This window comes from Echinococcus granulosus (assembly GCF_000524195.1).
Source record: "Echinococcus granulosus chromosome Unknown EG_S00068, whole genome shotgun sequence".
NCBI lineage: Eukaryota > Metazoa > Platyhelminthes > Cestoda > Cyclophyllidea > Taeniidae > Echinococcus > Echinococcus granulosus.
In genome coordinates this window covers 350,456-372,063 of record NW_020170448.1, presented here as the reverse complement: position 1 = coordinate 372,063, position 21,608 = coordinate 350,456, and the positions used below count along the sequence as shown (strand labels likewise).

General features: G+C 44.2%; 2 protein-coding genes across 2 annotated transcripts; both read left to right on the top strand. All coding sequences in view use genetic code 11, as the record gives it.

Moving 5' to 3' along the window:
- Positions 1 to 1,480: 1,480 nt before the first annotated feature.
- Positions 1,481 to 5,694, top strand: EGR_07051 (E3 ubiquitin-protein ligase synoviolin; the record flags this gene model as incomplete). The annotated part of the gene is made up of 11 exons (XM_024496300.1): positions 1,481 to 1,612; positions 1,645 to 1,737; positions 1,775 to 1,927; positions 1,963 to 2,011; positions 2,044 to 2,144; positions 2,225 to 2,473; positions 2,557 to 3,015; positions 3,106 to 3,223; positions 4,505 to 4,796; positions 5,113 to 5,177; positions 5,624 to 5,694. 11 exons carry the CDS (start codon positions 1,481 to 1,483, stop codon positions 5,692 to 5,694), a joined length of 1,782 nt encoding a protein of 593 aa, XP_024349327.1.
- A 644-nt stretch (positions 5,695 to 6,338) lies between these two features.
- EGR_07050 (hypothetical protein) lies at positions 6,339 to 20,819 on the top strand (the record flags this gene model as incomplete). The annotated part of the gene is made up of 33 exons (XM_024496299.1): positions 6,339 to 6,380; positions 6,419 to 6,691; positions 6,996 to 7,238; positions 7,540 to 7,700; positions 7,870 to 7,952; positions 8,066 to 8,241; positions 8,340 to 8,584; positions 8,922 to 9,990; positions 10,077 to 10,331; positions 10,371 to 10,556; positions 10,627 to 11,394; positions 11,800 to 12,270; positions 12,447 to 12,661; positions 12,961 to 13,164; positions 13,246 to 13,357; positions 13,401 to 13,509; positions 14,237 to 14,373; positions 14,455 to 14,608; positions 14,948 to 15,260; positions 15,567 to 15,724; positions 15,824 to 16,053; positions 16,116 to 16,467; positions 16,574 to 16,674; positions 16,752 to 16,923; positions 17,107 to 17,244; positions 17,317 to 17,531; positions 17,611 to 17,802; positions 17,889 to 18,052; positions 18,123 to 18,616; positions 18,695 to 19,063; positions 19,187 to 19,538; positions 19,786 to 20,028; positions 20,423 to 20,819. 33 exons carry the CDS (start codon positions 6,339 to 6,341, stop codon positions 20,817 to 20,819), a joined length of 8,793 nt encoding a protein of 2,930 aa, XP_024349326.1.
- Between the last annotated feature and the right edge of the window lie 789 nt (positions 20,820 to 21,608).

Below are 21,608 nucleotides of genomic sequence, written 5' to 3'. Positions count from 1 at the left end.
ATGAGTCCCTTTGTTATTTATGAGGTTAAGAATCCCCTCTCTTCATAGGGACATTATTAGTCAGTTGTCAGAGTACACCCGAGAAACCACTGCTACGGAGTGGCAAATTTGATATCTCTTCGTGCCATGTGGTTGCTTAGGTGTAACACAATCTTTGATAAACACCATGTAAGTGTGTAAAGAGGGGATGACACTAGACAACTAACACAATCAGTCGCCACAACATCTTATGTTACATCGATAAATAATACGATGGCTGCGGCTTTTGTGCTCATTCTATATTCCATTAATGGGATATTTAATTTGGGGAGAAGTAACAATGGAGGCTTGGATCATTTTCTTCCTCTTTGCATTTACTGAACCTCGATAATTTGCTGCGCCCAACTGAAAAATAAAGTAAAGAACTTAGCAAACCATGGGGACAAATGAACACTTATTTAATAGAATAAGGGCGAATAAAGTACTGGTTGTAGTGAAGGGAGGCTATTAGCATGACTCAAAGGAAGTAGCATAGACCAAAGGAAAACCAGAGGCGAACAAATGTACGGTTAAACTAGGCAACAAAACACTACACTAGCATGCAGATGTTATTTCATGACAATCCTAAGAAATTAATTTAGTTAATTCATGTTTGGTTATTCATGAGAAAAGTTTGAAATGGCGTATTCTTATAACAGCGTAAAATCCTAGCAAGAAAAGTTTTGTAGCTGTTTTTGTTTCGCACACTTTTGCCAAGTTACAAGAGGCCAAGTTCGACAAATCCTATGCCACCCATTTCAGAACTACTTTGTAAAGAAGACTTACCGTTCAAAGGACTTAAAACCGATAGTAATTCTGTCAATCAACAAAGGCTTTACGAAGGAATGTAGAATGTTGGTCAAAAGAGTACTAGGTGCAAAGCTTTAAAGATGGGCGGAGCTGTGGTATACCTTGATCATCAGTTTACATCGTCTTGGTGATACAGCATGGACTCTGACCATGCCACTATCCCCCTAGCCCTTTTATAAGCCAATAAAATAAGCTTTATTTTAGTGACACGTCTCCTCTCATCTCCAGGAAAGTTTTAGCATACTGTAATTATTTTTACGAGCATATTTCGGTTTGGGAATTCTACCAGTTAGGTCAAACAAAATTGGGCAGAGTAGGCTAAAGATGCAAATGTCATGACATGCCTTGAAAGATTATTAAAAACACAGCAACGGCACTTGGTTTTCGAAGATTTTTAAACCAGTAGATTGACATTTTGTAGTCATTCTGCAGGCAAAGATAATAAACAAACCACACTGTAGCCTTTTAAAATTATATTTAGGCCAGAGTACTACTCGCAGTGTTTTTAAAGGCTGATTTACCTTACATGAAAACTTAAGCATTATTTGTTTAAATTTATCATCTGCATATTTTTGCGCAACAGGGCTTGAATTCATTGGTTGACTTGTGTAGCGGCTTGCTTTAACCGGAGTCGTTTTCGGGCCATCCCATTATGCGCAGTCTTTTTGCGGCCATTGTTGTGATATCTACACTGACATCGTTTACTGTTATTAATGTTTATTATCAAAAGAAGCAATTCTACCCAACGGTGGTTTTTCTAACGAAGCACAAGCCATATTTTGCAGTACTGCGGCATAACTCTTCACAAACTTTTAGTTGATTGTTCTACAATGCTTTGCTTTTCTACTTGTCATTGCAAAAATAACAGCCTGGATTTTCTTTGGTGACATTCGAAGAACAGAGATAGACGTAATTTCCTGCCTTACGATGAGTTACTATTTCTTAGAACGTATTTTCGCGTTTAATGTATACGTCATTCGACATGTGCCTGCTTTTCACGTTTTTTCAGGAGGATATCAGTACAAAGTTTTTGTTCTTGTTCTCGGTTATAATATTTATGAAAGGATTCCACTGGCTGCTAGAAGGACGTGTGGATCTTGTAGGCCTGTATCTTTACAATATTATGGTTCCTAGATGGAGCGAACTCCTGTTATCAGGGCTTCATTTCATGTTCGAACAATAAGTAATCTGGCTTCCTTATTTAATATCTCGTAGGCTTTATGGCATTATTGGTGATAATTGACATTTTCCACATTTCTCATTTCTACTGGGGTGTATCTACGCAAAACGTGGCATCTCTTGCTGTTGGCGCTGAGGTATCGCAAGTTCTTTCATCGCTTTTTTTCCATGAACAAACTATTTACCATTTATTCATATCTTTTGCTGGTTTTTACAGTATTACATTCTATTTTTCGAACTCATTTCCACAATGATGCGTTACGGGCTTCAAGTATTTGATTCGATGCGTGATACCCCATGGGACCAGAAATCGCTCTATCTCCTTTATGTTGATGTTTTTGTTGGAATGCTTCGTGTTTTCTTCTACCTGGAGTTCGCTCCGATACTGTGGAAACATCACCCTTTTCCACTATTTATAATTCGACCAATTTACCTGAATCTACGTTTCCTAAAGAAGACAATTAGGGTAAGTTGTTGTCATCATAATGTTCAGTTGTCATACAGTCAATATCGGTGAAATAATTGCATTTATGCTTTCTTTACCTGCAGAATCTGGTGATGTCACGACGAGCTATTCGACTAATGAATAGCGTGTTTCACGATGTCAATGCTGCTGATATGGCTGCTTCGAGTGATGCTGTTTGCATTATATGTCGGGAGGAAATGATGCCGCAGTCAGACACCCTAACTACCATCGCTCCGGGGACCATAAAGCGTCTCCCATGCGGCCATATCTTTCACGCGACCTGCCTTCGAAACTGGTTCCAGCGTCAACAAACCTGTCCCACTTGCCGCCTCAACATCCTTCGTCGACCAGGTAATTCGGATCAAGCCAATCGACCTCAAAGGCGTGGCGCCAGACCAAGTCAAGGCCAACAGTCGCAACAACAGCAGCAAGATCAAGTACAGAACCGAAGGAGTGCAAGCACTGCACAAATCCGCATCGATATTCAACATATGTCTGGAGGAAATACTGTGGAGACCAATGTTCAGGCCCTGCCTTCTGGTGTAAGTCTATCACAATGGTAAAATGGGGTTTAACATATTTTCTAATGTTAAAACTTGATTCCTGCTGTTTTTGTACTTGTATTTTTCTAGACTACGGGTCCATTCACATATTTCCCACCAAATATACAGTTCTCAGGGGTCGCTCAGACGAATCAAAGCGGCAATGGCGTGCCTTCAATGTTTTCCACTCCCCCGATTATTATTCCCGGTATATCACATCTTTTTCTATTGTGTTCATACACTGATAAAAGGATAAAAGGAAACTCATATCGGCATGTGATGTTGGAAAACTCACTGATTGCTGGTTTCATGATCCAACGGTAACCCTAGTCTTACAGCCCACCGGTAAAGCCCACTTGATACCGTTGTAAATCACTTCACTCATTTACATCTATGGTTTCATAATTTTATCGCTGTTTAATTTAAAAGGGCATGATTTTTAAGCTACGATTACTGCTTTTCTGTTGTTACTGCTGTTTTTATACCTGGTGATGCTGAGCGAAAAATCTCGAATCTTAGGCCACACATTGCATTTGGTTTCCTAAGACAGATGTCCGATTCCTTCAATCTAATTCGTGCATTTGATGAGACCTTTGAGACTAGGATTATTTCCTAAATGACGGGAATGTATCAGAGCATCGCCCATGTAGTTCATTCTCCATCCATATCAAAACAAAACAAAGGTCTCGGAGCATTTGTAGTGGATCCGTCTTCATTACTTACCCCGAATGGAAAGTCTGGAAGATATTCCGCTCCAGTCCTATTTACGATAATTTTTGTTTTCTACAAAATCGCCAAAATGTGACTTAGCAATAAATCTGTTGATTGTACTTGTGCTTTTGCTTGTACTTTACCTTTAATTAATTAAATGAAACGAGGATTATACCATCACCGTAGGCAGAATGTCGACACTTCGCGAGCTTCTCTGACTTCTCAAATTATCTAGGGGATGGACGATACTTAGTGAGAAGTTGTGGAGAAATGTTTAGGTGTATTCACTCAGTCTAATGAAGCTCTGCTCTTTACTAATGGAAGCAGAAATTGAATTGACATTGCGGCGAACCCTACTTCAAGACAGAAGACGTGTGATTTGAAGACCTCATTGCGCCACTTATGGCTAGTGAGGGGCCCTCAAGTCCCTCCTGTTTTGGTTAATAATGGTGCTCGTTATTCCAATATTCTGTATAACCCTTAATGCATTGATCCATCGTATAAAATTATTGCTTCTATTCTACTTTTCGTCATGTAGAATAGGAGTTTCACTACGATTGGTTAGAAGTACAATAAGTTGCTGACTTATTAGGTTACCGACACCTCCGTAGGCCTCAAATCTCCCTAGTTAATTGCAGTTTTACGAAGCCACTAATGCTCAAAATTGTAATAATCTGGATCTAGGCAGAGTATCAACAATTTGTTGACGTCGTAGGTTGCTTATTAACAGCACCAAGTGAAACACTATCCATTGAAAGAAATATCTACTTCCTTAAAGGTGACCAATTCCTCCCTGGTGTCACCGCGCCCATGCCCGAGGCGCCAGTAGATCTGGCGCAGTCGGCTACCACAGAGCGCGAATTACGAGCCAGCGTGGAGGCGCGCATCGCTACGCTGCAGCGTATTCAGCTCCTCCTCGACGCCTCCATTGTCCAGATGAATTCCTACCTGGCAGCCACTACACAGGCTCCACTTATCCCTCCTCATGACACGCAAAAAGACCACCCTCTCAGAGGTGATGCGGTGTCTAACGGTGGCAGTCAAGGCATTGAAAAGGGCACCTTAAACAGGTGAAGTGCCAACTTGCAACCGTTAAATGTTTCCCCACCTCGTACGCCCGCTTCGTAGAGGTCAAATTTGGAATGTTTTTTTCTATGTACTAGCTAAACAGTAGCTGCCACGCTTTGCTCATCTTTTGAGGTGATAGTGGCCGTGGCGCCTGACTCGTGGTCACGGTCACTCATCTAGTTTACTATTCACGGTGCAAAAGTGCTACTTATTTTCTGGAATCTATGTTACTTTGTTTTACGCTACTGTGAGAGCTCGTTTAATTGGTGCAATGGTTTTACTGTAATCTACATTTCTTTTTGCTATTTGAAACCACAGTGATGCAAAATTGACCAACTCAGGGGATGTAAAGCCAGATCCGAGGGCTGCAGAAGCTTCTGATGGTAAGCTGTGATTTTTGTCTTGCCTGCAGCTCCGACTTTTTTTCAAATCAAACTGGGACGCATTTACTAACTTTGAAGGATCATTGTGCCCACAAAGCTGGTTTAGGTAAATTTATTACACAAAATTTTCGAAAGGATTATTTTACACTACGATGTTTTGCGAAATTTTACAGAATGTCCCTCAGGTGGGATAGGTCAAAGATTCAATACTGTGTCTGTTCATAATCATGCAGTATGCCATTCACTTCCGAAGGTGGGTGGCTTTGAAAGAAATTGGTAGGTATTGAGATCAGGGTATATTGCGTTTAGATAAATGAGGTCTCTGGACCATTTTTACCCTTAAATCGAGATTCGTGTTCATTGCTCAGTTCCTAGCATCACATTATCCAGTTCTAATTTGTGACGCGTCTGCAATAGCTTTTACTCATGTTTTCATACCTTAATAGAGCTTGCTGTTCTTCGGCAACGCCGATTGGAGAAGCTATCAAGCTCTAGCAAGGAGAGATCAGAGCCCTGAGGTTGAAGACCGAATCGGGAGTTCCATGAAGTTGCGGATTTGAAGTGACTTTGAGAGATTCTTCAGTTTCCTGATTCTTATTTTAATCTCTCTAAGGCCGCGGTTTATTGATGAAAGTGACTTTCCCACTCATGGCTCCTATGTGACTTGTTCCGCCTCCTTTGCGTTGGGTTGTCGATTATCACTTCAGGTGGTGTGGTCTGACTGCGGACGCCTTAGGCGGTTCATCTGGGTGCTTTGGACTATCTTGGTGCGTGCGCATAGGTCACGTGCGTTTCATGTTAGTACTGGCGGCGTGCGAGCAAGCAGGTGGGATCCTGCTTTTGAATCAGGAGCGTTTACTGTGTCTAACAGTAGTCTAGCGCGCTCTCATAAATTTCCTGCATGGCCGGGTCAAAAATGTGTCGAAAACTTTCGTTTTTTATCTTCATTAAAATCATCCTTTATGACGCAATCTATTCTGCGCTTTTTAAATTTTTTATAGTTTAGTCAAGCAAAAATGTACAAATTAAGTTATTATTTGGGCAGCAGAGTAAAACTATTCTGCCATTATTTATTTTCTGATTCACATTCGTTTTTTGGGTTGGCTTTAAAGTATGTATATCAGCTGATGCAACCGCGGTATTTTTGGTTTTACGCGACCAATGGCTGAGGCAGTAAGGAAGAGGCCGTCGCGTGCATCAGAAGTTTGTTAATATATTTGATCCAAAATGGCAATTTTTAGAAATACAAAGACATAGATTCACTTCCCGTTGTTACTGACCCATTGCCATTGATAGCTGAACAAAAACATAAAAAGGATGAATCCATTAGTTCCCCTGAGGAATTGTCGAAAGAGGTCGAGGCGTGTCATTTGTGCAATGATGTAGTAAACTCACACGAATCTTCGACTAATGAATCATCAAATGAAATTTCTTATCCCGAGGACGGGACAGACTCTTACGATATCACCAAATATTTTTCTTACCGAGCACTGTCTGATGCGCTTGTAAATGCTGTATGTGAAGAACCAAAGCCGCATGGGGCAGTTTCGAGCTCTGCTCCACCACTTATGATCTCATCTGTTCTGAAAGAGACTTATTATGAATATACCTTACCTCAATGTTATAGTGTAGATGAACTTAAAAACTTTTATTCCAACCCATCTGCTGACATGATTTCGATACTTGAGAATGAGTTTTTAGAGGCAAGTTGAAAGTATTTTTTTGCCCTTTTAAAAGCATTTGTTATGCTTTATTATGGATTTGTAAAGTGGGTAGCATTACCCTCAATCACCATGCCTAATTCTCGTTTCCTACTAGGAAGTCTGTTGCGATGTTATTCCCCCAAGATCTTCCATCGAAAGTGATGACTTACTACTGGAACCATTTGCTATGGGGTTTGGATCGTCTAATGGGCATCCACTCCTTCTTCTTATCTCAGTCTATGCTCAAAATCAGCTAGTCTGGAAATCTGCCAAAGATACATTAGATCGTAAGCTGCTTGGGATTTCGGATGTCGAGAAGACTATTTGGAAAGTGGAGAAAAACTGTGATGCTCTAAAAGTAAGTTCCGTCTCAGTGTTGTAACATTACATTTTCACCTTGCCAGCTAACGCTACCTTACTTTCAAATCTTGGCACTCACTTTGCTGATGCATTCAAATGCGACGTTGGTGAAGTTGCTGCTAGCTGATTGTTAGTTCTCACGTTCCTAAATGGCTTTAATTATTCAATGTCTACTATTTAATCGTTAATTGCACTGTGGAGCTCTTGAGCATGAGTAAACAATGTAAAATCTGCAATTCCAAATGACCATGATTCCCCCATAAAAGTAGGGTATATCACGAATGTAGCATCTTTCTTAGGGGATATGTCGCGATGGCTGTGAAGTCTCTCTGAAATACGACTATGAAACTGCCAAACTCGATAGCAATCAGCTGGGTCATCTCGAATCCTTGCAGAAGGAACTAAGAAGCTACCTACTTGATCAACTATCCATGACCTCGTTTAAAGTCGCGATCTCCAGGTAGGCCTGCAATCCTACCACTGGCCTGTTTACCTCCGTCAAGAATATTCGGTGGCAAAAATCCATTGTTTTAAATTTGGTCGAACTCCCTCCTGCCTCTGTTGTTTTGTGGTGTTTTTTGCCTACCGTACCTATTTATAATGCATCGTTTCCCTTACGCTTAATGTAGGCTAGAAATCGAGTCCTACCTGGCCCAGATTTTGAGACAATGCCCGGCATTCGAAAACTTCTCTCCCAACGAACCCGTAATTCGTAAGTTTTTTTTCGTACACCTGCGTAAAAGCCTATCGACTTTAGAAAGCATTGCTATCCAATAATATCAAATTTGGTCTCATCGGGAAGGTTCTTGTTATTGAATGTTTTAGTTCTACCGGAACGTAATCTTGACCCAGAACTGGAACGACAAATAAAGCTTCTTCGTGCTGTCACCTCAGTTCTCTTCACCTGCCTGCGTCAGCTTACCTTCATTGATGTCGCTGAGACCGGAACAGTCGCGCAACATGAGCTTATCGATGACCTCATTGGATGGATCACGTGCATTGTAAGATTTCTTCTTGTATTCGTTTTCTTTATTCTCCACCATTCATGTTTTTTTTTTTTTTCATTTGCGTTATCCCTTTTGTGTGCTTGTTCCCCTAGACTGGCCGACTTGTCCGCCAATGCCGGCTCAAGGATCACGTCTACGTAATGATGCAGCTGCTACGAGTGCCGTTCAACATCACTTACACTCCGCCCGCGATTGGCTCTTCGTTGTGTGCTCTGCTGCAACCACCGGTGCTCGATATAGCATGGTTTCGGGTTGAAGGGCGCTCTTTGGACTTCCTTTCTGAACCAGAGGTGGAAGCTCGTGGAACTCTGTTTGCATTGTGTCTTCGAATACTCAAGTGAGTGCTCGTTTTTTCTTCTGAATTGGGTGTAATTGCGTTCAATCGGTATGCTTCTCTGCTCTGCAAGGAATGAAGGGCTTTATTAAAAGATGTATCGTGAATCGCTAGTACTTTAAATCGAGCATTCGCTTGCCTGCCAAAACTTTCGCGGTATGCCTAGCGGAGTTACGATCAAAAGTCAACGAACTGCAGGTCTGTGAGGAGTGCTGTTTTCCTCATTGGAGCCTTTTAATGTAAGACCTTCACCTACCCAAGCAATTGTCTTCTTTTAATTGTGCAATGTGATGTCCAAGTTGGTGCATCTGAAAATTTAGCCTGATTTTTATCTCCGCAGGAAGGGGTTTCAAATAAATCATCCTGGGGAATCCAACCTTCAAAAGTCTGCTGTTTTACGGAACTTGGATACCTCTAGTGGAGATGGCGAGCAAAAATGGACTGTTGTCGATTCCGACGGGGAGAGTGATGTGGAATGGTCGGCCACCTCCTCGACTTCCGAGAAACATGCCAACTCGAGTTTGTTGTCAGGCCGATTTGACCTGAAGCAGGACATTTTTGATGTGAAGGGTGTTAGCGCTCTCATTGACCAGGTCGATATGCCCGGTTTGATCGAGTTCCTTAATTCCCATTGCGATGAAATTGGTACGCAAAATAACCACGTAGTTCTATTCTCCTTCGCTAATTGGTTGATTACAACACTCGAGCAAGCTGCGGACTTCTTGCAAACACCTCGTGAGGACGTTCCCCGATTTCAACGGAAATTGGTCAAACAGATTACAGCCGTAATCAGTACTCTTCTCTCGGGTTTGTGGTCTCTTATTAATCGTGCGATTGCTCCATCCTCAAATCCCCCCCTACCCAGTCTCTATCCCAACCTCCATGGTCACGATTCAACCGATGTGAAGGTTATTCTTGCTCAGTATGACGAGCTTTGCCTGCGTGTGACAAGCTTGCTCCTCTCAAATGCGGCTTCATTTGCAACCAAACTCACATGTTGGCGTCGCTTCGCCCGAATGAGTCCCTTGCATCTCTTCTCTTCTCGTGCCAAACTTCGATTTTACCTCCTCCTCATCTCGGCCATCTCCCCACACGCGGGTGATGTGGAAGGCGACTTTTGTGATACCAGATTCCTCGTTCACAGCGAGGACATGCAACCCATGGATGAAACTGTCACAGAGGAGGGAAAAATGGACGGAGTGGAGGTGGTAGAATTACTTCGAGCCGCGCTGATTGATCAAGGATGTCTCGCAGATCCCTTCATCACAGTTTTGGGACAAATCGCCTCTCAGGAGTGTCGCCCACCGCCCCCTCCTGATGACCAGGAACCGACCCATTTGTGGCTGTCAAGTGGCATTCCTGTCGTGGAGAGGCTGCTTGTGGGGCGGATACTTGATATTTTATTCAGGGTTAGGGACACCACCACTACCACCATCATCACATTTCTACGATTCCCAATTATATTATCGAATTCAATCTTTCCTCCGTTTTCTAGTTGTGCACTGTGCCTACGCTTCAATCCGGAAATGAGGAGTGTGACGGGTCAAAACTATCATTTGATGCAATCCCGATATCCACCATTTGCGGCCGTGCCCAAATAATGGCGATAGTCTCAGCTCATCCAGCATTCGCTTTTCAACACCTACTGGACCTAATTATCACCTCTGCTGTTCAACTCGATACCACGACTGCTGTTTCTACCAATATCCCACAGAGACCGGATCTCTCCTCATGCAATGTTTCTGCGGAGGTAGCTATCGTTTTTTTGTGATGAACCTTTCTTTTTTAGCTTCTTTTGGATCTGATTGATGCACTCCCCCCAACCCCATTCACACCAAATGCAGATGATCTCGACAGGTTATTCTGTTGGATTGGTGGCCACCCCACGAGTGAATTGCTTCCCCTCACCTCTCTTCGAAGTCAAATTTCGCAGAAATTGCTCAACATTCTTCCATGGGAAGCTGTGAACAACACTGTAAGGCCTCTATATTAATTATCAACCTGATTTATAGACAGGAGAATACTTTATTTCGGCACAAATACAGGCGTGGGCTGCAGTCGCAGTTGCCACTGCATTTCAGCGCCGCATTCTAGAATCACATCGTCAGCCTGTTTTGAGGCTTTCAGAGACATTAAAATACTACGCTAAAAGCGTTTTACCCAGAAGATCTCCAACCCATTCTCGACGCAGTTCCTCCCTATCTCCACCCAGAATCCCCTCCTCAAGTACCACTTATCCTCCTGTGCCTTTTGACTCTGAATCGGCTTCAATCTACCACTGGACTATGGAGCTTATACTTCGTCTCCACTTGGAGCCTTCCACTGAGGCTCTCTCACGTCTTCTCAACGCTACTGACCAGTCGCAGAATCCCCTAACCACTTTCCTCATCATCGAATTTCAATTACGCCAACAACCCAGACCGCCATTACCCACAGATCGTGATGCTTGTCGGGCTTTACTGAATTTGGCCTCTTTAGGTCACTTCGCGCTTGCTATTGAGGCCTTTAGTCGGCTCTCCATTTGTCATGAGGCAGAGAAGAGGAAATATCACTCTTCTGTACCTTGTGAGTCGTTTAAGGAGTTCGTCCACTGTATGCTCAAGTTGGACGAAGTCGAATATGTGAATGAGTCCTTTATGTCGTACTTGTGGGGCAAATGGGGCTTGAGATTTTGGAGGCATAAGGAGGCGAAAAATGAGACGGCGAGAAGGGGGATACCCAGAGGACCGGTTCTGGAGGCATTCCTTGGTGCCACGTTAAACGCAAGCATCGGTTGCGCTGGTGAGGATGAGAAGCACTCACTTTTGCAAGCGGTGATCTTGTCAACTTTTTCTTTTGTGCTGACGGGTGGTCGTTGTCTTCCGCCTCAGGCTATCTGGCTTTTGGAGAATCTTTTAAAGACTGCGTTTTGGGTTGAGGAGTCGTTTCCTTATCCAAAACAATCAAAAACTGCTCATTGGTGGCAGCACCCTATAATAGACGTTTTTCGTCCATCCTCATTGGTAAGAAAGTTGTAGTAGGCTGATGTGCTTTTCTTGCAGAAGTCTTAGGGTAAATTGCTGTCAGGGAGCTGTTAAGAATACTGCTTTGTCAGCATTTTCGGACAGTTTTTGTTGCAGCATAAAGTAGCATCCTATTTACGATTTAAACTAATCTTTTGTCCTTCTTTTTTGATTTCGTAATTTCTTTTACTCGGATTCTTTCCCACTCTTCAATAGAAAAAAATAGCCGAAGAGAGGTCTGATATTGCCTCCAAAACATTAGAAGGTACCTCTGCTGAGGGCTTTACTAACCCCTTGTATCAAAACTGTCGCATAACGGCATCTTCCTGGGCCGAGGGTCTCTCCATTCTCATTCCTGCCGAAGGATTTCGATTCTACACACCCCTCTTTCGCTCTTCTGCTGCTGCCGTAGCAACTGATAGCGATGAATCTGAAGGAGCTGTGCGACTTGCGATGATTCAAGACCTCCTTCGAAGAGCGTCTGAGGACGATGAGGGACCGTTTTGGTTGATCGCCTATTTGATTGGAGCTGATTGTAACGCTGGGGATATGTTCGGAGAATATAGCTTGTGGGACGATGTGGTGGATACAATTACATGGAACAGGAGCATAATATTGGCTGTGGATTATTCGCGTTCAGGTTCTAAAGATACAAGTGATGGAGAAAAATGTGTCACATCTGTCTTTGTAAGTTAGTTTGCCATTCTTAAGATTGTTTATTTGCCAGTAAAGGGTGTTACTTGAACCGCGTAAAATGTCTTCTGGACTCTGCATAAATATCTTACGAAGCGTGCTATTTTTGTCATTGGCTGTTTCCTCATTTATGACCCAAGATTGCTATGATTCGCCTGTTCTACTCACAGATCGAGGCGGGTCTTTTGACCTCCACTTCAGCCGAAGAGAACCTGGGGCGATTAACTCGGCATCTTCCACTCGTGCAAGCCGTGTCTGCTCTCGTCGTCTGTCCTCTTCATCATCCCGCCTTCTTCCTTCTTCTCCAGCTGGCCATTACTCACTGCTTTGCCTTCTCTCGTACTGCTGGTGACCCCTCAATCAATCTCTCCAAGCAGTGTGTATCGTATGCAGACCTTATTGAGCTTATGAGTCTATGTGCAGCTAAGCTATGGATCCTCTTTTGGGGTTCAATGGTCTTCATTCATCTCGTTTCTTGTTAGCGAAAGTACTTAAGAAGCTCTAGCATGCTCCAACGACCCCAATACTCATTTTCCTGACAGTTTGATTCCTCCTATTCACTTTGTTGCCTTTTAAATGCCGCCCGATCGTATCCATCGCCATCCAAATATCCGTTTCTAATGTGTTGTTGAAAAGGGTCTGTAGCTGTTGTCGAGGATTTTTGAGGAAGTTTCCTGTTTCTAGCTGCTTTCCACCTGGATTTCTGCTTCTACGAACTCTCAGTTGGGATAAACACAATCTCTCAGTTAACTACAACACTGGGATTCGATCGTCTGTTTTGGATACGTTTCTCTGCCGTCTGCGAGAGGCACTGCGTTACTGGCTCAAACGCGACTCTCAAGATGATGTTGTCGATCCCTACGGCCTTCACAGCAGCAATGCTGTCTCGTATGTTCATCATTCACCTCTCTAATATGTGTTTCCAATAGTTTGGGTTCACTGTGTACTTGATTATTTACATCGGCTCAGATTGCTTCGAATGACCACCAGTCTGCTCTCTGATCTGGAACAAGCAGTGGCGTATCGAACTCCCGACACATTGAATGTGTGCACGATGTTGGAGAGGCTTAAGTCCTTCAATGTAAGTGGACTATAGTCGATTTATCCACATTCTCTACTTGAAGGTAAACTCAGCTCTACAGAGTGTGAGCTTGGACTCAATTGCATCGAAGATTTATGCTGAAATCGACCGGTGGCATTTTCTTCGTGGCACACATAGGCCCGTAAAGGAAGGTAGGAAATTAAAGCCTATTAGATGTCCACTTTTTCCTCAGTGATTTGGTTTCCGGGTCCGTACGCTTTAGAGTGAGGGCCTCATTAGTTTTACTGCTATAGATCACTGCGTTTTGTCATTTCCAGCCTTAATAATTAAACTATGCTTTTCGCTTTATCATTTCCATTAGAACTGGAAAGACGAACGGGTGAAAGGGTAGTAAATAGCCATGTCCTTATGGATCATGTGACTAAATCTGCACTTACACTTGGTGATAAAGAGGGCTGGGGCAAACACGTAAAAGTAAGTGTTTTAAGCGGGAGGCTCGAGATGTCTATTGTAAGGTCGTTCGGAGTGGATCCCATTGTATGAACTGCTAACACTGTGCAACACTGTACTGTTGCATCAGTCGAAGAAGACGTAGGAAAGCCCCAAGTAGCAGTAGCAGATAACTCCTGTTTCAGAAATCCATCCCGAGTCAATGCACGACTGTCATGTGTGCGTTGTATTACTTCATGGCTTACAACAGTGCAGATTTTGGAGATCCTCACAACATTGGGTTAGAGGGGGATAATGAAACTCATCCAATTTCCATCTTTTTTGTTCGAAAATCCCTCAGGTGAAGAAAGGTTCTTTTGGACAACTGGATAAAAAGTACATTTTTGAAATTTTCTCCTGATTTGTTGTTTCCATTTCTCTCCTCCTTTTACAATCGTGTGATCACGGTCTTCCAAAAACCGCTTCAAGATGTTGTTGACCGATCCATGTTGAAGTTCTCGGTGCGAAGGTTGGATCCACCAAACGTTCAACAATGTGGATTTGACGAGACTAGCATGTATGGGCCACTTGATATACGACCGGATAGATGGTACGCACTGGTTCAAGTAAGTGGAGTACAATCTTGCCTCAAATTTGATTTCTGGCCCCAAGTTCATGTGATGTGTTAGGGCATTCTCCATACTTAGGTGTGCGTCGAAAGTTTAAAGAATGTGGCTTTAATGGCCACAGAGAGGGACAGGGAGCTTCAAAACCTCCACAAAAAACAACGAGAAGGCCTTCTACCACGCCTGTACAAATCTATCACTTGTCATCAATCAGAAGTTGTTGAATGTCAACCATGTGAGCTACTCTTTTTTGCTATGCCCCTTCATGCATCTTATCTATTCATTACGGTGATTAATTTCAGTTAATTATTGTGTTAGAGTCACTAAATCGAGTTGTTTTTGCTCATGTTACCCATACAAAAATGTCACTCTTTGTTCTAATGCCTAGTGTTCAAGCGATCATATTTGTCTGCTACTGCACTCTGTCGGTTTTCACTCCGTACGTAGCAAAAATCCCAACGGGCACTATTCACGCCCATATTTTGTCTTTGTACGTCCTCTAAGGCGACTAGGTGTCAATCAGTCGCGTGCTAATGCTTGATGGATCTTTTCACCCCATCCATTGCTGTTGTAGTCATCCCTATTCCCGTGATGACCTCAAGGTCCTGCAAAGGTGGTGCGCGAATCACTCAGAACTATCAAACAGCCCAACTGGATGTGACTGTGGAAGCAGAGAACACGGAGGTCAGACGGAGGATTGCAGGTCTTGTGGAGGAGGCATGGAGTGCTGCGTTTAGCGCCGTCACTACGGTCTCCTGTCGTCAGTCTATCGCCGCGGCTGATCTTCTTCCCCCCTCCGTGCCGCGCGTGGATGAGCCTGGGGAGGGTGTAATGCGTGGAACCAGTGGTTGGGTTCTCTCCTCTTTCCGACTGGTCTCTGTGCTTCAGTAGGCTGGGAAAACTCTTTTGCGGTGGTTATTCGCTGGTGATCCCCACCCCTAAGTTCTAGTTGCCTATACGTTCACTAGTGTGAGAAGAATAATTGGTGGTGTGTAGAAAAGCTGGGATGCCGGAGAGCCATCGCATCAATTGGAAATACAGCATAGTAACTGAAGCTCCCTCATAATTAGTCAAACATCATTTTGTTACATGTGATCCATCATGAGCCGTAAACGATCGGTCACATGACATGAAACCCTGCCCTCCTACTCGGCTTTCGAGGCACCTGGGCTTGTGTATTTTTTGCCTTCTAGGCGGATTTTTGGACCAGAAAAAGTGAAAAAAGCACACATGCATGATTGCACAGAACAGCTCATCAGCATATTTCATCTCCTCTGTCAAATTTCCTCTGGACCCGCGTATGCCTTTCCACCAACAAAGGTAGTGCTTTCTCAATGCGTGGATATAATGGGTAAGTCCTCGCTCTTAAGTTGAATTCTCCCCTCTCTATATGTAATTCTACTATCCATTAAACCGCAAGGCAAGTGCCTTTTTTGTACTACATTTACAGCCGAAAATCTGCTCTCTTCTGGCGACTGCGGCTATGAGATGGTGCTGGACGCATTGACGGGTTCGCGCCAACTCCTGCAATTGCTTGCCAAACTGTGGCCCCGTCTGCTTGAGGCCTCACTGCAAGCCAAACCAGGAGGCCGAGTAAAACACTTCCTGTCTGTGTATCGTTGTTTGCCACTGATTGTACAACAGTGCGGTGCTCAAATCGCGCATGATCTGCTAACAAAGGTACTCACTTTGGGTCACCCTTTCAGCGAAAATCGCATGGACTTTGTTGATCATCTGGTTAGATGTGGCCTTTTGAATTAGTACTGGAGTATTACTATTTGGTCCTTCAGTTTCCGCCTTTACTGGGAGATAAAACGGAGGATCCATCTCCTCATTCTCCTCCAGCCAAAAGTGCCGCAAAATTCGGTGGGGCTGCACAGCTGGACAACCTCATTATAGAAGCATTCCACTGTTTAGTTGCAGTTAACACACAATCCAACCACGATGATGCATCTAAGGATCTCGTTGAGGTTGGTCAACTCTCTTTGCATAATAATAATAAATGCTTTTTGAGCTCTCCTCTCTGTCTCTTCCCGTCCATAGTTGATTCGCGGACAAGTGGTGTCGTATTTCGAGTTCAACTTCCCACATACAGTCATTCATCTCTTGGAGAATGCATTCAAGGGTACCGAATAATTTGAAATCCATTCTATCGTTACTTCCTTCCACTTCTCTGTTTAAGTACAATCGTTTATTTTAGCTCAAAATCCATCCACTCAAGAGGAGTTGTGGAATCTGACAAAAGTGGCGATTTGCAATAACTTTTCTACCCATTTTGTATATCCACTCTCAACCGATGATGTGAGCGCTTCAAGAATGTCTTTAATTATACTTTTTCCCTTTTCCTGTTCTTCATAAGCACATATTTATCACTACAGATAAGACACTTCTTGGAGAAGGCGAATGAGCGTGCATCACTTGCCTACGATGGCCGCGATCTCTCTGCCAGCACAAAAGGAGCCATCATTGAATGTCTGGGCACGCTAAATCAACAGTTGGGAGTGAAGTTGAGTCGATGTGTTGAGTTGGACCACTTGCCTCTGCAAATCGGTAAATTTTGAAAGTATTCAGCAGATCGAATTTCTTCTGCACTGCGCATACATCCTGGCATACTGTCACACCTACTCCTAAAGGCGTCATAAGTTAGAAGTGTATGGAAGGACTGGAAGTCTTCTCGCACCGTTGTGGTGGCCGGATCACATACTAATCACCAGACTGAATGCCTATTTTTAGCCCACAACATTTTGATGCAAAGCGTGCTGAATTACTTCTGGCCACGAGTGATCGATGCTGACGCATCCCCGAATGATGGTGGAATACTTCAACGCGGCTTGACGAAGTTGGCCGATATAATCGCTGATCTTTATGCATGTAAGCATATCTCGTATTGATAATATTAGTAATATCTCCCGTGGAAAAAATAAGCTACTTTCATGCATGCAGCTAGGGAGACAATCGAACTTCCGCGGTTGTTCAACGCATTTCTTAACGCCTTCGTGACACGCATCTTCTGTAAGCCCTTTAACCTCACTGAAGTGCACTTGCTTGATCAACTGAATCAAGCCTGTGCTACACACGCAGAACGTTGCGGACTACTCGAGGGCTTTCCATGGGCAGTTTGGCAGCCCACAGCATGTGTATTGTCAATCCTTACCGAAGTGGGTGCACATTCCTCACCTTTGAATTCATAGTTTGCTAAACTACCTCCTAAAATGACTTGTCGCTTGTATTTTTTAGTTCATAACTACGCCTCCCCAATCAGTTCGTTGCTCTGTGCTGGTGGCATTGTCCTACATGCTATCTCGCGTGTGCTGGGACAACCCGCCGACGGATGTACACTTGGCAGAGCATGTCGACAAACTTGTGGCTCTGACCATCTCCATTGTCTGCTGGTACGATGCAGTTGAAGATAAACAGAAACTCATATCGGTGAGCTCTTGCTCCAAAAGCTTAGTCTACCTCCAGGAAAGAATAAAACAAGCCCCAACAGATGCGTCTGTGTTATTTTCATTTAGTGCTCGGAAAATCTGCGACGTTTCATGGAAGGCTGTCGAATTTTCCTTCTGAAGCAACATAGCCATGCTCGACTGTTACCCGACAACCTCGCAAAGATTAAGCTGCGTCTTCGACCCAATGACATTACAAACACCTCTGATTTGGTGTTTGTGGATTTCTTCAGGTAAGTCCTGCACAATTGTGTAATGTGTGATTATAAAATGCTGACTTTTTCATATTCGCTAACCTTGCAGACTCCTTTCTCTTGCCTCTCATGTTGGTGAAAACTACACAAAGACATACACTTTCACTGCGACTCTTGATCCATCTCTCTTCTCCATGTGCACTTCAACTCCGGAGATTGTTGCCCAACGACGGGCATTCGTCAGCCTCTGTGTGGACTTGCTTATTGCTGTGGATTTTGCGGATGAACATGAAGTGCCTGCATCCACCGCCACAAAGGAGGACCAACCTGTTGAACCATCTACCAGCACTCCATCGCGTGCCTATTCCCTGCTCATGACTGGCGTTCTGCCTGTGGCCAGCTGCGCCATTGGAGCTATTGTAAACAGTATCACTTCCTGCCATCTTTGGAAACAGGTTTTCGGCACGAGACAGAGTACTGACGCTGAAGTGTCTGACGCCTTTGCAAAGCTGACTGAGTGCGAGGGACCTGTCAGGGGCTTTGTTTGGCGGATTTGCAGTCTCTTGAGCGACTTGGAGGGCTGCTGTGCGGTGGACTGTTGGGGTGAGTGCATCCTGTCTCCCTGCTTTGGTTGATGCCGCTTGATTTGGTATAGTAGTGGACTTAAATTTTTCCGTGCAGATTCAGTTAATTCGAACGGATTTAAAGAGACCGTGAGCTATTGCGAAGAGCTGTTAAGGCTGTGGTCAATTAATGGATCTCTTTCAAGTATTGTCGACGCAACATTCGTGTGCTGGATGTCTGAGAGGCCTATTGGTGAATCCAGCACATCTTTGATGTCTATGGAAGAGATTGGGCAGGTGCGGACGAGGACGCTCTGCAGACCCCTGCTTCGGGCTCTGCTCTACCATCTGTCCATCGTCTCCACGTGCTCATCGTTACCATCATCAGTCTCATCCTCAGAGCCGGCCTCCCAGTTGCAGTCACCCCCTCCCTTTGTGACTGTCATCAGTTTAATTGACAAGTGCTTGTGGATTCTGCTACAGACAAGTTAGTTTGTCTTTGGTAGAGATGGAAATTTGGCAGTTATAATGGGTTGTTTAAAATGTCATTGTTGAGGGTGTTGAACGCTGGAGGTACTTATGGCCTACGGATAAAATTGCATGGTTTTAGATCCCTCCAGATGCAATCTTCCCACGATTCCAACTGATTTTGAGACTCGAATGATGCGTATTTGTGAGGTTTTTGAGGATGGCTTCAAAGTTGAGACACAGGCGAATTCTCGGTTTGGCAATAGTGGCTCTTGGCTAGTACCCACCTGTCTTTCATGCAAAAAGCTCCTCCCACTCTTTGCTTACGCCTACGCCAGATGGATAAAAATCGTCTCCGCTGCTGATAATAGGAGCAGTAGTGAGCCTTCAATTCGCTCAAACCAGAGGAGGAGTGCCTACTTATCTAGCGCCTCGGACTCTCCTGCCATACTGCTGGCTGATGTAATGCACTGGTTTGCCGTGCTTGATTTGAGGTGGGTTCACCTGACAGTCAAATGACCTTAGGGCATTCAGCTTGATGTGCTTATGTCCATGATTTGTCGTAGTCGTCGCAGTAGCTTGTGGTGTCTCAACAGTCTAAATCATCAAGTTAATCCTTTTGATTAGTTCAAATCATATTCATATTTGTGGATATCAAGTGCAGACCTGGTGTGTCTTCCTAGTGCCAATGTGTCCTGTTTTGATACGAAACATGGTCATCAAAATGCCTGACCGTTTTAGTCCTTCGGACGTTTGTGCTGACAATTGTACTGCGTCCACTCAGCTGACTGGGGTGCTTCTACTCCTCCATTTGAGCCTGAAGCTCCTCCTTTCAGTGGAGGATTTGAAGGCGTGCAGTTCGTCGCAGAAGAAAGCACCACAAATTCATGCTTTTCTCAATTGCCTACAAGTTCTCATCACTAAATGGGAGGTGCTGACCCACATCTCGGGCATCTCTCAAAAGGAAGCAAATTTTGTGACCAAGTGAGCATTGCAGATTTCCACTTCCCTTACAACCACTCATTCACACTTCCCTTTTTTGCACTTTGCACTGAATTCCATCGAATGAATGAACGGTCTCGCAGTTTGAGAGGTTGGTTCCTACTACTGCACCTGGCATTGCTGCACATTGGGACTCTGTGCGTTTGTCATTATTACTAAGCGGGTAGGGTGGAGAGGTCACAAAAACGCAGAGCTAGCATTTGTCGAGTAGGTGTAGTGAAATCTGTTGATGCGAAACACTGTGAGTTCATCCGTTGGTGAGACCGGCTAAGAAATTCTTAAAAATTGAGCAGGAGAATTCGTATGATGTGCTTTGATATGGTCACTTGCCGTCACTGCTGCCTTCACTGAGGCTCTGTACACGTCAACTCCACAGATTCTGCGAAATGACGAACTGTTTGATTGGGCTGGTAGAGGAGTGGCAGATCTCACGTGGAGGCGTGGCGGGAGGCGATAGTGCAGACGCCAACCGCGGACTAGCGCGACTGCAGAGTGGAGGAGACGAAGGGACGAGTAGCAGAGGTGACCGCAGCGCCACCGACATCGCTCAGTCGGCGGTCTGTGCACTGCTGACGCACCTGCACGACCAAACAGGCGACACGGACTCGCCCCACTCCCCAGCTGTCTGGCTCATGGGCGAGCACCTACTCACCGCCTTTGTCTTCCTGTGCCAACGACTATGGTCTCCCCTGCCCAATTTCGTAGATTCCCTTCTCGCCTTCCCGCTTTGCACCACTTCTATTCGCGCCGCCTCCCAGCACGGTACTGGCTGAATGACGCCTAGTATCTCATTCCCATTTCCCCATCTATGTTTCTACATCCATCCCCATTATTCATGGTCCGTGGCACTCGTGTTGGTGCACCAATACCTTGATACATTTTAGTACCACATCGAAAGAGCTCCTTTCGAAAGTGTTACGGAATTTGTTCATAGGGTGCTGGCATGTCCTAATTTGTCCCAAAGATGGTCAATGGTAACGGCACATCGGGACACGATGTCGAATGGGCGACGTGATGTTTTTACTTGGTCGTGGTGTCTTTTAAAATTTCAGGGCACTAGGGTTTCGTCGCTTAACTGTGATCGCAAAAATCACATCCAGTGGGAACATCTCTCTGAATTGATAGAACTGCACCAGCATCACGGGAAAATACTTCTAGATGTTGCAACATTTTGATGATTTTGGACCTCAGGCGTATTTACTAATTCTTCGCCTTCTATCCTCCCCCAACTTTCTGCTAATCCGCGTTCGCCCTACTCCCTGATTAAAGTATTATTGAAAACTAACCATATGGTCGGCGACGTCGTCTTGCATAGCGGGACACTTTAACGTGTGTCAAGTTCTAGACACTGCTCCGTGTACAACGCAAAGCTGTTTTTTGCATAGCTGACCGTAGTCGAGTTATAGCAGTATTAAATTGAAGGACTTGAGAAGCGTCAATGGTAAGTTCCACTAGAAGATTCGGATTTTCATTTTGACCTCCGCTCGAGTCTAGTGCCACAAACAACGAAAATAAAGTGGTATGGGTAAAAGAAGCCGCACTTATCACGGAGCCAAATTTGG